Consider the following 12,752-nt stretch of genomic DNA (forward strand, 5'->3'; position numbering starts at 1 on the left):
GGAGAGATTGATTTCGTTTGGTGGGAGAGTTTAAATGGGCAGTGTAGTTGTACTATAAGTTTTTAAAGGAGGAGCTATTTGTTAGATGGGGGGCATTTAGTGGAAAGGTAAGTGTGTCAGGTGTTTTGTTCTGATGTGGTGGGCCTGGGCATGGACTGTTGGGTCGGGTTTGGCCAAAATTAGACCATTAAAATCTCATTAGAGCTTTAGCTTAATCCTAGAACTAAGTCTAATCTAGTGGATTTCATTAGCAGTTTAGAAAGGGAAATGGTGCCCCACTTTTTATTAATTTTGCATTTGCAAGCCAGTGTGATCTTACGGTTGGGTCACCTAATAAATGTGATTTGTCTGATTGAGTCTTTTTTCTGATGGGCCCACCAAATCGAATCAGACATCACATCCAGCATTTAAAAAACAATGGGAGATTAAACCAGTACTTTGATCTTACAAATATTGTTCAGGAAACAAAAAATATATATGATAGTCTGATTTCTAGTACAGTATTACCCATCTGGAAGCATCAATAGAGCAATAAATTGACATCAACTAAAAACTAATGCTATTCTTTTGCATCTGTAATCAGAACTCACAAAATAGAGGTACTGATAGACAAGGAAAAGCCTCTGAGTAAAACAAAAACAAAAAAAAACAAGAAGAAGAAATTGAGCAATAAATTGACATAAACTAAAAACTTACGCTATGCAAAGATCAAAGTTTATTCAGTGTAACTGATAGACCACTGCTCATTGAAAGAACAGTTCTCTGATCCCAGAAAGCTCCACAACTGACTCCCAGTAACCATATACTTTCTCCTTGTAAGTTATCTTCATGTTTAATCAGAAGATTGGAGTCCCATCGTCAGGGAACAAAGAGGATGAAAACCTAAGAACTTGGTCCAGTTTTACACCAAGAAATCAATCAATATATACAGGGAAATGTTATCAGCACTGCTGTATTTTGACGAGGGCACTCCTCACTTTATTAAAAGTACGTTATGGCCCGCACCATAGGATGATCCTAACCGTCCATTAGATGGGCCACAGTCTAAATAGGTTGTGCCGCAAAAATCATTTCCGTAGGTTGATCCTAACCCTCCGATCTGAATGTTAGAGGGTTGATCCTAACCCTCTATAGATCGGAATAAGAAAGCCTATCATGGGTGGTTACCAAAATGTTTCCTTCAAGAGGAACGTAGGGTAATGCGGAACGGTTACCCGAATAAAACTATATAAGGAATTGTCTGTCTCCAAGGAAGAGGTCTCAGAACAAAATCTAAACATGCATTAGCATTTTATGTACTTTTTCAAGCACCTGTGCATTTTACTTTTCTACAGCTGTAGCTTTTCCTGGATTAAGGAAGCCATGAATTCATTTTCCTAGGCGAGTCTGTCTCTTTAATTCACTATCTCTCGCACCGGCGTTATGTTTGCATTGTTTTGTCATTTAGCCTGAGTCGGACGGTCTGTTGATGCTGAGAGATGTTCACATTCTGCGCATGTCAATGTGTAGTTCACATTCTGCGTGTGTCAACATCCCCACATTTAGCGTCGCGGCTTGTACCTAAAAAGTCCTTTCAATCTGTGCAAACACAGAGGAGCTCAAGAAAGAAGTGTCGTTCCCCTCTTCTTCTCAATCGCCTGAAATCCAATCACAGGGGATGGAAACGTTTTGGTCTTCGAAACCCTTGAATTGAGTTTCCAATTTCTTACCTCGAGATAGGTTGGCACGCCTGCGTACACACACATCACAAGCTCCACACAAATGGCTGCATTGACTGAGTGCACCAGAGTAGCATTTTAGACCTAACATAACCTAATACCCATGATTTGTGAACCCGACCAATTGCAATTGGGGTAAAACCCAAAGCAGGTTACAACTTAACAACCTTTTTTCTTAGTACTGAATAATGGGTCTAGCATTTGATTGGTCTGGTGGTAGGCCTTGCTTTCAATATCTCATGGCCGAAAGATCATAAATATGAAGGGGGCTTATGTATGACATTTTACATGGTGCAAGTCCCATATAGTCTAATGTATTTCAGTTCCTCTATAGATTGAAGGACCACAATGTAACTAAGTTCTGGCCCAAAAATCATTTCCAAAGGATGATCCATCCCTCTGACCTGCAGAGATTTCCATAATAAGCAGTTCCTTTATAGATTGGAGGGCTAGGATGGTCCAATGGAAATAACTTTTGGGGCACAACCTACTTACATTGTGACCCATAAAATGAACGGTTTGGATCATCTACGGTACTTTTCGAAAAATACAATATAGGAAATTCCATTTTTCAATAATAAAAATGAATAAACACAAAAGGAAGGAGTGCCATTATCAAAACAAGTAGGTGCGGATATTATTTCCTTGAACAAAAATCCCGATTGCCCTAACATTAAAACCTCCGGGCCTCTCTCTCTCATCCTCTCTGTCTTCTTCTCTCGCCTTCTTCCGTTGAATTTTTGTGGAGAAGAGAAAGATGGATCCGGACTCGGTTGCAAAGGCCTTTGTTGAGCACTATTATTCTACTTTCGACGCAAATCGGGCGGGCCTGGGCGGGCTTTATCAGGAAGGGTCGATGCTGACATTTGAAGGGCAGAAAATACAAGGGTCCCAAAACATAGTGGCAAAGCTCAATTCACTCCCCTTTCAGCAGTGCCAACACAGCATCACCACCGTCGATTGCCAGCCTTCAGGTCCCACCGGCGGCATGCTCGTCTTCGTCTCTGGGAATCTCCAGCTCGCCGGTGAACAACACGCCCTCAAGTTCAGTCAGGTATTTCTACAAACATTTCTTCTTCTTCTTCATCTTCATATATCTATATATTTGTTGTGGTATAATTGATTCCCAATGATCCAATATATATTGTGGTATTTGTTTGACTGTGGGAATATCGGGGACTGCTTGGTTCCTATTTGGATATTTTTATGTGAGGCTTTTTTTTTTTCATGATTTCTTTTGCTATTGTTGTTGTCTTTGATTTTGGATTGATTACGACTCTTTTTTATTGGATTTGGAAACATTGGGGATTGATTGATTGTGATGTGGGTTTAGGTTTTCGGGTGGGTTTTTTGTCTATTTTTCATTTCTCTTTCGTTTTGATCTGGTGATCTTGTGAACGTTGCTATGGCTGTTTTGGTTTGGTCTTCTGGTTTCTTTCTTTTTTTTTTAATTCTTTTGGGTAGAGAACTTTTCACCTTGACCCTGCTTCGCCCTCCTCCTTCCTTACCTCTAGATCTAAGTTATTTAGCTCTACCCCGTCATAGTTTATTTTAGACTTCAGACAAGCTAGTTCCAGAAACATCCTTCTAGTAGCCTCCGCTCTGGATATATCCAATGATTCCTGGAAGTCAAATTCTCTTTCCTCCACTTTTTCTGAATAATGCCCTCAAATTATCCTCGAGACCTGCACAGGCAAACCCCAATCTTCTGCATGTTGCAAGAGTGTGATTTATAAAAATCTCCACTAATCCCTCTTTCGACCCTTGCCATGCAATAGGCAATGTGTCATCTTCCTGCTGAACAACCACCGCTAGACTATTATCTTCCACAGATTCGTTACCAACCACTTCTCTGAAAATTTCCTCTACTCTCTCTCCCAAATCTATCATTTCTGCCATTCTTAAATCCGAATCTGACAGGTGGGATTATCGGATATGGATCTGTATTCACCACTGTAGGGTTTCTGCCTGCCCTTTTAATCGGATTTGTGCCACTGACTGTACCCTGCATGTCAATATAAAGAACAGAGGATTCAGGTATACAATAATTATCAGTAGAAGATGTACCTGAGAGATGGGGGGGTCTCCAAATGTTCAGATTTTGGTCCCAGCAATACAGAATTGGAGACCGACCTTGCTCCATATCGCACCTTGATATACTGGAAAGAGAACCCTCTTGGACATGGCTCAGCTTGCCCATGACCGCCCCACCCACGTCTGCTCCATCATGGTTTCTCTGAGATCTGTTTGGAATCGAGTTTTCAAAACAATCTCCGCTGATGATCGCCTTTGGCAACAACGTGCGCACGCACACACATACACACACAGCAGAGCTTGAAACAAAACCTCAGGCGTTGAAAGCATTCACTGATTCTTTTCATTTCCTTTATAAAACCAAGGAATTTTATTCAATTTGAATTCACAGCAGAACTGAACTGTCCAATTGAAGACAGATTGGCTGCTTTCTTAGCCTGTTCTTGCCATAATTTTTAAACCAATTTCTAAGGTCTTCTGACAAATAGTGAGAAGAAACACCAGCTGTTCTTACATGGCCTTTCTCTGATACTTTCATCTAAAAATAAAAGTTTAGAACACACTTAACTATTGAGTCTGAAGAAGAGAAATTCCAGCTGAAATTCACCAGATTGGCTCCATTTCCAATAGGTTTGAGTGCATGAATCAGCAGCTATCAGATCTGCCGTTTCATTGCTTTTCACGACAGCCAATAGCCATGGTTGCGGCGAGGAGATGGCTGTATCCTTCGAACATGGGGAAATACTTGCTGACAAAGTTTAAAAAATGGTGAATTGAGTAAGAAAGCTGAGGAGACCTGCTTCTCTAAACCCTCCTTTCCATGAAAATTCAGCCAAGGAGTTCTTCAAAAGAACTTCCTCCAAAATGCAAACTTGCTAGATCTAGATCTACCTACAAAACTCAAATTTTAAATTCTTTTTCAGAATTGAAAAACTAATACAAATGGTGGGTAAAAACTATTTATAGAGCCTTACAATGGAAAATTAGCTAGCTACCCCTAGGTGAAGTAAAAGACTAAAAAGGACATGAACAACTAGTAAAATAACCAAATTGCCTCTACTGAACTAAAGGAACATAAAAGGACATGTAAAATCACTAAAATGACTAAGCTACCCTACCTTTTCGCCATTAGCAATGACTATAACAAAATAAACCTAGTCTAATGAGCAATCAAAGGCCGGTGTAGAGATTCTCAGGGGATGCTCCTGCATCATTCAAGCCGCCACTCTTCCCTCCTATTTCTCTCTTCCCACTTTCTGCTACTGTTACAACCACCTCCATTTTTAGCTGCAATTGCAGCCACCCTCTCCCCTGTTCTTTCTCTTTTTCTCCAATCTTTCTCGACCTTTCTTTCCCACCTCAGCTCATGGCTATAACCCTTATACAGACCTTCTCATTTCCCCTTTCTCTTTATCATATTTCCCATTGTTCTTCCCTCCATTTTTCTTTCTCTTTTTTGCTGAGATCAACCCTTCCTTCCACTCTCTCTCTCTCTCTCTCTCTCTCTCTCTCTCTCTCTCTCTCTCTCTCTCTCTCTCCACCTGCTTCGAGACGATCAGATTATGAAGCCTGGCACTTCATCCCAGGTTCAGATGTCATTCTCTTTATTTTAAGCATTGTATTCCCATATTCTCTACCCCTTGAACCTTTTACATCTCATCTTTACATTCCCTCCTTACCTAATCTTTCCCAGATCCTATTACTTTCACCATCACCTTGCCCTTACCCCATTTCCTATTAAGTCACCCGTAGGTATTATTTGAGCCACATCAATTTATCTCATAGACATGATTTTTATAATATACTATTTGAGACCTGTTTTATTCTCATTGGTTTGCTGTTTTGGTTTAGGGATTTGATGTATGGAACTTTTGTGGGCTTAATTAATTTGTTTTTAATGAATGAACTTTAAAGTTAGTATTTGATAACTATGCAATCTGATTTTGGAATGCATGTTGCTTCCTTTTTGAATTAAACCCTATTTTATGCCCCAAAGTTCCTTCAAAGTTCCCAATAAAGTCACTTGTGAACCCTAAGCTTGCACCATAGACCTGCACATTTTCCTTTGGAATGAGAAAAGGGCTTCATCAAGCCCGTTGTATTCTTTAATTCTCTTCCTCGTCATGGGTCCCATTTTCATCACTTGAGATTTTCCTTTAACCATCTAATCCACTGTTATGCCTTAGAATTTAGAAATAAAACTGAGTCGGGATTTTCCTTAAGCCATCTAATCCACTGTTTTGTTTTGTGTTGTGTTGTGTTGTGTTTTTTTTTTTTTGAATGGCACCATCTAATCCACTGTTGTGCCTAGGAATTTTGAAATAAACCAGGTCGAGCTCTGTCAGTTACTCCTTTGCAGCTCGCCCAGTTTCTGTTAGTGAAAATCAATGAATTGATGTGTTCTTTTTATTAAGGTAGCATTTTAGCTTGTTTATGCGACATTGTTAGTGGATAGTATTATTGAAGTAAGAAGCTGAAAAAAATGCTTTCTTTTATAGCTTCGATGTTTTTCTGGTCTCCCTAAGTTCCGTAAAATATCAATGTGTTGTTACTTTTAGTATGTACCAAGAACCGTATCTCTGTTTTAATTCCATTCTGCTGCTTGTTATTTTTTTTATTTTTTTGCTCATAAAAAACATGTCTTTAATATATGTTCGATCAATTATCCTTTGTGAGCCGTACTGTGCTCAATTTTCAGTGCAAGTTGACATAAGCAATGTTTTCAAAATCGGAATTGAATTGTAAATTGTAATAGGGGTTAAATCGTATCAGATCGTAAATTGTAAGATTCACACACACACACACAATCAGATCGTAAATTGTAAGATTCACACACACACACACACACACACACAACAATATTACAAAATCACAAACAAATCATAGAATAATAAAATAGCCAATTAGTCATTTTTCATCAAAATTGATTAATTTAAATAGAAACTATTATGATTAGTTATTCAATATCATAATGTGAATCGTTGTCTAACAAACTTGTCACATACTAATCATCTATTTCCCATCCAAACCAATAATAATCTTAAAATTAATAAAAGACGCAAGATCGTAATGATTTTCAAAGTAATGACAAATATCAATTATAAAAAACTAGTAGGTCATTAATGTTATTCTCATTATAGTCGTTTCCCTCCTCGATGTAAGTATTGTCCTTAAGCACATGCACTGTGCTTGACTGGTTCAAATTGGTTCAATTTGTTTGATCCTCCTCGTCTTCCTTTGTCTTCTTCCTTCTTAGGAGGGTTTAGGAGGGTTTTTTTAAGGCTTCTACTAGTGCAAAAGGGAAAGGGGGTGTTCCGAAAGAAAATCTTATTTTCTTTTATACAAAACTTAGTTTGGCTAAATTGTGTGAATCATATGAATCATACGATTTACAATCGAAAACCGCAAGATTAATACAAATTAAGATTCAATCATGGAATTCAAATTGTAATCCATAAGATTTGATTTGAATTCTAAAATTTGAATCACAAATTGTAAGATCTTAAAAACAATGGACATAAGATTCAATCACTTTGTGGTAGGTTCGAACATACACGACTTCAGCTCACACGAAAAATTTGAGGCAGTAGACTTGCAGTCGATTATTAATGTTTAGTTTTGTTTCTCATAACAAATTCTGTGGTTGTTTGCTGGTAGATGTTTCATTTGATGCCGACTCCTCAGGGAAGCTTCTATGTCTTCAACGACATATTTCGGTTGAACTATGCTTGAGAAGCGCCATGCAACCCGGCAAGGATATTTGGGTTGTGAAGTGCCAAAAGACCATTGCCATTCTTCTGGTTTGTTTTCTGAAGAGTGTCAAGAAAATTGGGGTTGTGGGTTTGTTTGTTTGCTTGGTTGCTTATTTCTTTTCGTCTCTTTGAATTTTCAGATACTCCTTCTGTTGATTGACTTGATTCATGAAGATGATCTCAATTATCTAAAATATCCGCGGATCAGAACCCATCTTTATTTATTTATATATAAAATATATTTTTAAATTGACTGGATTTATATATTTTTGCTTGTTTCTTAGATTTTATTTTATGAGAAAAAAGGGAGTCAACCAATTGAGGTAAGCTGCCCCATATGGATGGGCTCTATGTTCTAAAAAAACACACCAATCCTGGGCCCACCTTGCATGCAAAACTTGATTATAGCCTAGAAGCAAGGCCCAATTGATTATTATATAGGCCCTGTTTGGATTGCGGAATTTTTTCGTTTCCACAATTTAGAGGGAAATAATATTGTTATGGGTTATTTAAAAGCAATATCAATATAAATTAATGTCTCCCTAGATAAAACTTAAACTGGATTCGCGCCGTGGTGGGGACGTTCAAGATACATTCTTTTCATGTATGATGAAACAATGGAAAAGAAGAAATTCGGAAAAATCATTTCATCGTTATTTAATTATCCTGACCAACCGTTGAAAGAAGGCTCACAAACTAATCAAACTATCATTAGCCAATCAGAACTGTGAAAACAAGCTAGGGGTGTAAACGGATCGAATTCGGAGCGGATATGGCTATATCCGAATTCGATTACAGTATACACTATCCGAATTCGGAGTCGGATTCGGATTCGACGGATATTTAATATCTATTACCGAATTCGTATCCATCAGATATTGTTCGAATTTGGATATTATCCGTATCCGTTTATCCGGTAAATTCGAACATTTTATTGCAGCACTTTATCTTTTTTCTCCTACTTACTCGAATGAATTTTCCAAACTTTAAAACTAGACCTCTACATTCTCTTCATAAAATTAACTCTCAAACCCTAAAATATATAAGATCCTCTTCTTCCTTTTAAAACAAAGGCAGAGAGAGAGAGAGGGAGGCGATGGGGATGGATGATAGTGTTGGTAGTGGCCTTTGGGTTTTTCCTTCTTTTTTTTTTGTATATGTTGGAATGAGTTTGGGCTATTTTGATGAAATGGGTTTGGGCTATTTTTGTTTTTATATTTTTTTTCTAAAAAGAATATTCACTTTTCTCATAGAAACAAAAGATAGTGTGTCATTACTAAAAATAAATATTATTAATATTATTAATAATAAATAAAAAGGATTTACTTCTCGGATTCGGATGTTAAACGGATCGGATATACCATTTACCAGATTCGCATCCACTAAGAGCCGGATATCTCATAAACGGATTCGGATAATATTCACTTTAAACGGATTCGGATGCGGACAGTAATCGAATTTCCGAATATCCATTTACACCCCTAGGTGAGGATATCCTTTGCGGACAGTAATCGAATTTCCGAATATCCATTTACACCCCTAGGTGAGGATATCCTTTCCCTATTATATTGTGATTCTAACTATAATCTAACCAATTGTTTGTGCCTGGATCAGCATACACAAAATGCTGCTTTGGTCGATGCAACTGATGTACAGATGTTTTGTTTATTGTGTTAGGTGGGCTCCATTTGGCCCGTCAATGAAAGCATATGGACAACACTTTTTAGTAGATTTGAAACACGTCTGTTCATGATGATGGTCTACATCGGCCCCACCTTTAGATTTCTAATAGCCCCAAAATTGCCCAAATCGGATGATCCTGGCCATCGAAACAATATTTCAGTTATGGGTTGTTATCAATGAGCTAAACTTCGTTTCTGAGTTTCTTTTTTCTCCTTTTTTTTTGACATAGGGTATCCCCACCCCTTTGGATGCACGCAATCACCTGTAAACCACATGAGCCCGGGGCGATTCGAACTCGCATCTGGGAGCAAACCCACGATGCCACAGTCCCTGAAAATTTCTTTCATCGAATATCTTTTTCCACAGAAAACCTTGTTCCCCTGTATTCATGGGCCTAAAGCAGAAAATATTAGGTGGAAAATAGGCCCATTTTCCATCCATACAGTGTCTGGTTGTCTTTCATGGATGTCACTTGGGGGAAAGTGAAGTGAGATTGTGTGGAATGCTACTGAAGTGGAGTGTAAGTGTGGGTGTTTGATAAGGAGACGTATTCCCCAGGAAAATGTGCACAGGTTGGAAAAATATTTCCTTTCCAATTTTCTTTCTCTAGCTTTTCAGGGCAACCAAAAAGGCCTCAATAACTAGGAGAAATCCATCGTTTGGGGATCACTAAAGAAGAGCTAAATTGGGCAAATCTAGCCATCTGAAAAATGATTAAAAAGCAAGCAAGCTTTCATCTTTTACCCTTCATTTAATCCCAAACAAATGACGTAAGCCATCAAAACAGTCTTAAATTGTGGGCAGTGTCATTCTATGCATTGAGTAAGAAAAAAACTATGAAGGGATCAAAACAGTGTGAATGAATCAGGGAAGTGAAGTTCTGCTGGTTAGGGAGGATCTCATGTCTACAATGGCAGACTCATCTGTACCCAACTTGATGGATTCTTTGCTTGCTCTTACAGACCTCGAAACCGCGCCCTTCACGTATTCATGGGCCTGTTTAACATTCATCCTTTGGCTGATTCCATGTTGAGTTCTGCATTGGAGAGAGGAGAGAGATGGAGAGGAGAAGAGATGGGAGAAACTATGTGTGAGATTTGTCTCTCTCACACACGAAAAGTATATTGTATATATGCGTGTGTTTGAATTTAACCTGTCGAGCTGAAGCAAAATTTTAAGGTAGTAGAAACTGAAGAACTAAATATCCCCCCCCCTTTGATATTACTTTAGTACGACAAAATTATTAAATACTATCGCCAGGAGCTTCAATCTTTGGTTTTAGAGTTGGAGCCGAAAGTTTCGTATCAATTCAGATAATCTAACCAGATTGCAGAATCTTTAGCTAATTTTGCTTATAAAAGAAAAGAGAATCATACATATTGGTAGTGGAACTGTGGAAGGTACCTTCCTAAAAGGGTCAGGGGCACTTTAAGGTGCGACTCTTTGGGCATATCTAGTATTCGTTGTAAGTAATTTTTCTTTTATTTTGGTTTTGAGGTACGGAGTTATGTCCCTCTTCTACTTCTTTTATTTTATCAATAAAATTTCAGGTGCACCCGGATTCCTAGATAAATTCTGGGTAAGAAAACTACTTAAGAATTACATTATTCCAAACATTAGGAATCAAAGGCTTTGGGCAGCAAGACACCATTCTATGATGAGTTTCAAACAAAGTTTAAAAGGTTTAACTTGGATTCGATGAGGAGTTCTGTATGGGGTTGAGTTTTTGACTTTTAAGAATTTAATCTGATTGTTGTGCTTTCTTTGGGTCTTAGATTGGGCCGTTTGGTTTTTATGGAAACTGAATTGCCCATTTAACTCGAGACCCAAGTCTTGACTGCTTTTCTGGAGATTTTGGGCCATTTGATTGAGTTCGTAAACACTGGTTGCCAATGCACAAGCATCTCCTCCAAACAGAAGAACATGAAAAAGCCTCAGCAGAAAGAAAAACTATCGTAGGGACCGAAATCATATGTGGCAATCCAGGGAGTAGAGAGTGTCTACAATGACTGACTCATCTTCTCTTGTGTATTCTATCTTTTTCTCTTTTCTTCTTGTATTGACCATCTCGGTTGACAGTGTTTTCCCCCTTGACACAATCTTCACCATTTCAAAAAAGGGATAAAACCCAGACTCGGTTGATAACTTGGCCAAGTTAAACCCTAGTGGAGTGGCTGATTAACCAGGGGAGTATTTAAAAGGTGCCTAATATAGCCTAATGTTATGAAGCTGTATTCTGCTAGTACAAGCACACCAAAGGGGAAAATTGGAGGCATTTATCCCTTTTCTACTAGAGAACAAAATGTTCAGCATTTCTCATCAGCTCAAACCAACGCCAAATCAGTTTCATACTACTACTGCTGCAAATTAGTTGACTGATCTAGCAAGAGTTGAATAATTCCCTTAATTTCTTTTTTTCCCCCTCTAATTTTCTTTCTGACTCAAGCTACAATTAAGGATAATAAGACCCTACATACCTCTCCGGAGTCGGTAGGTATGTCTGAAATCAGAACTATTGTATAAATATTGAAGGGTGAAACCACTGTGAGTGGATTGAGAAGGGAAGCTTAGCTACAACTTGGCTAATCATGCTTGTGATACCAACATTAATGCAGTTTATTGGGATTGGGCTACTCTCCTCAAAATCACAAGAGGAGCTGCTATGTATTCCTTATATTCGCTCTAGATAAATATTGTTTGTTTCATTGTAAAGGGTTTTTTAATTTTCCTATTCCTGTATCTTGATGGGTTAGAGGCAAGGTTCTATGGTCTCCTCTTGTAACTATTTTTCTCTTATCAATAAAATTTAAGGTGCCAACCCAGGTTCCTAGGTAAATTCTATGTTAAAAACAGTGCAGCTTAGCTAAGAAAATGGAGCCCATAGGTAGTATCCAAACTGTCCATTTGATGGGCCACAATGTAAATAGGTTGTGCCCCCAAAATCATTTCCATCCAACAAGTGGACGGTTTGGATCATCCAATGGAGTAGGCCGTACTTTACCTTTTGATAAATAGGGCTACAATTATCACCGAACTAAAATCCCATTTGGAGAGGAAAGTCAAACACTAAAAGAAAGGCTTTAATTAAGAAAAGAAATATATGCAATATTACCTTGACTTTCTCATTTTTTGGTGCAACCAAACATACCCAGAGAATATTATGTGAGAAACTCACTACTTGAACCTTCCATCATGTGGGAGACAGTAATAATCCTAAACTCAACTCAGCTCAACTAAGCCTTTGTCCCAAACTAGTTGGGGTCTGCTAATGAATCTTTTAGAAAATTTTCATGAAGAAGGTGAAAGGATCTAAGTCTAATCCTGAAACTAGTTGGGTTCGTCTACATGGATCATTTTGTTCCATTCTCTCCTATCCAAGGTCCTGTTCTCTATTATATTCCTAGCCCTCAAGTCTTTCCTTACTATTTCTACGTAAGTTGTTTTCGGTCTGCCCCCACCTCTTTTTACTCCATCAACTTGTCATGAGTCATTTCTTCGCACTAGAGCATCCAAAGGCCTACGTTGGATATGTCCAAACCATCTTAAGCGGTGCTCTCTCATCTTC

The 12,752-nt window shown here is 38.3% G+C and overlaps 1 protein-coding gene across 2 annotated transcripts; it reads left to right on the plus strand.

The window, feature by feature from the left end:
• The first annotated feature begins 2,389 nt into the window (after nt 1-2,389).
• LOC143847296 (nuclear transport factor 2B-like) lies at nt 2,390-7,762 on the plus strand. Of its 2 annotated transcripts, XR_013234995.1 has the most exons (3): nt 2,390-2,772; nt 7,410-7,552; nt 7,645-7,762. XR_013234995.1 is itself a non-coding variant. In XM_077356087.1 (2 exons), the coding sequence occupies exons 1-2, from the start codon at nt 2,476-2,478 to the stop codon at nt 7,482-7,484; spliced, it is 372 nt and encodes a 123-aa protein (XP_077212202.1). In that variant the 5' UTR covers nt 2,391-2,475; the 3' UTR covers nt 7,485-7,762. The 2 variants fall into 2 exon arrangements, 1 of the variants encoding a protein (XP_077212202.1); XM_077356087.1 differs by having other exon boundaries at nt 2,391-2,772; nt 7,410-7,762.
• The last annotated feature ends 4,990 nt before the right edge of the window (nt 7,763-12,752 follow it).

Source organism: Tasmannia lanceolata, unplaced genomic scaffold, assembly GCF_043159265.1.
Source record: "Tasmannia lanceolata isolate RefF3 unplaced genomic scaffold, GAP_Taslan_0.1 ptg000015l, whole genome shotgun sequence".
NCBI lineage: Eukaryota > Viridiplantae > Streptophyta > Magnoliopsida > Canellales > Winteraceae > Tasmannia > Tasmannia lanceolata.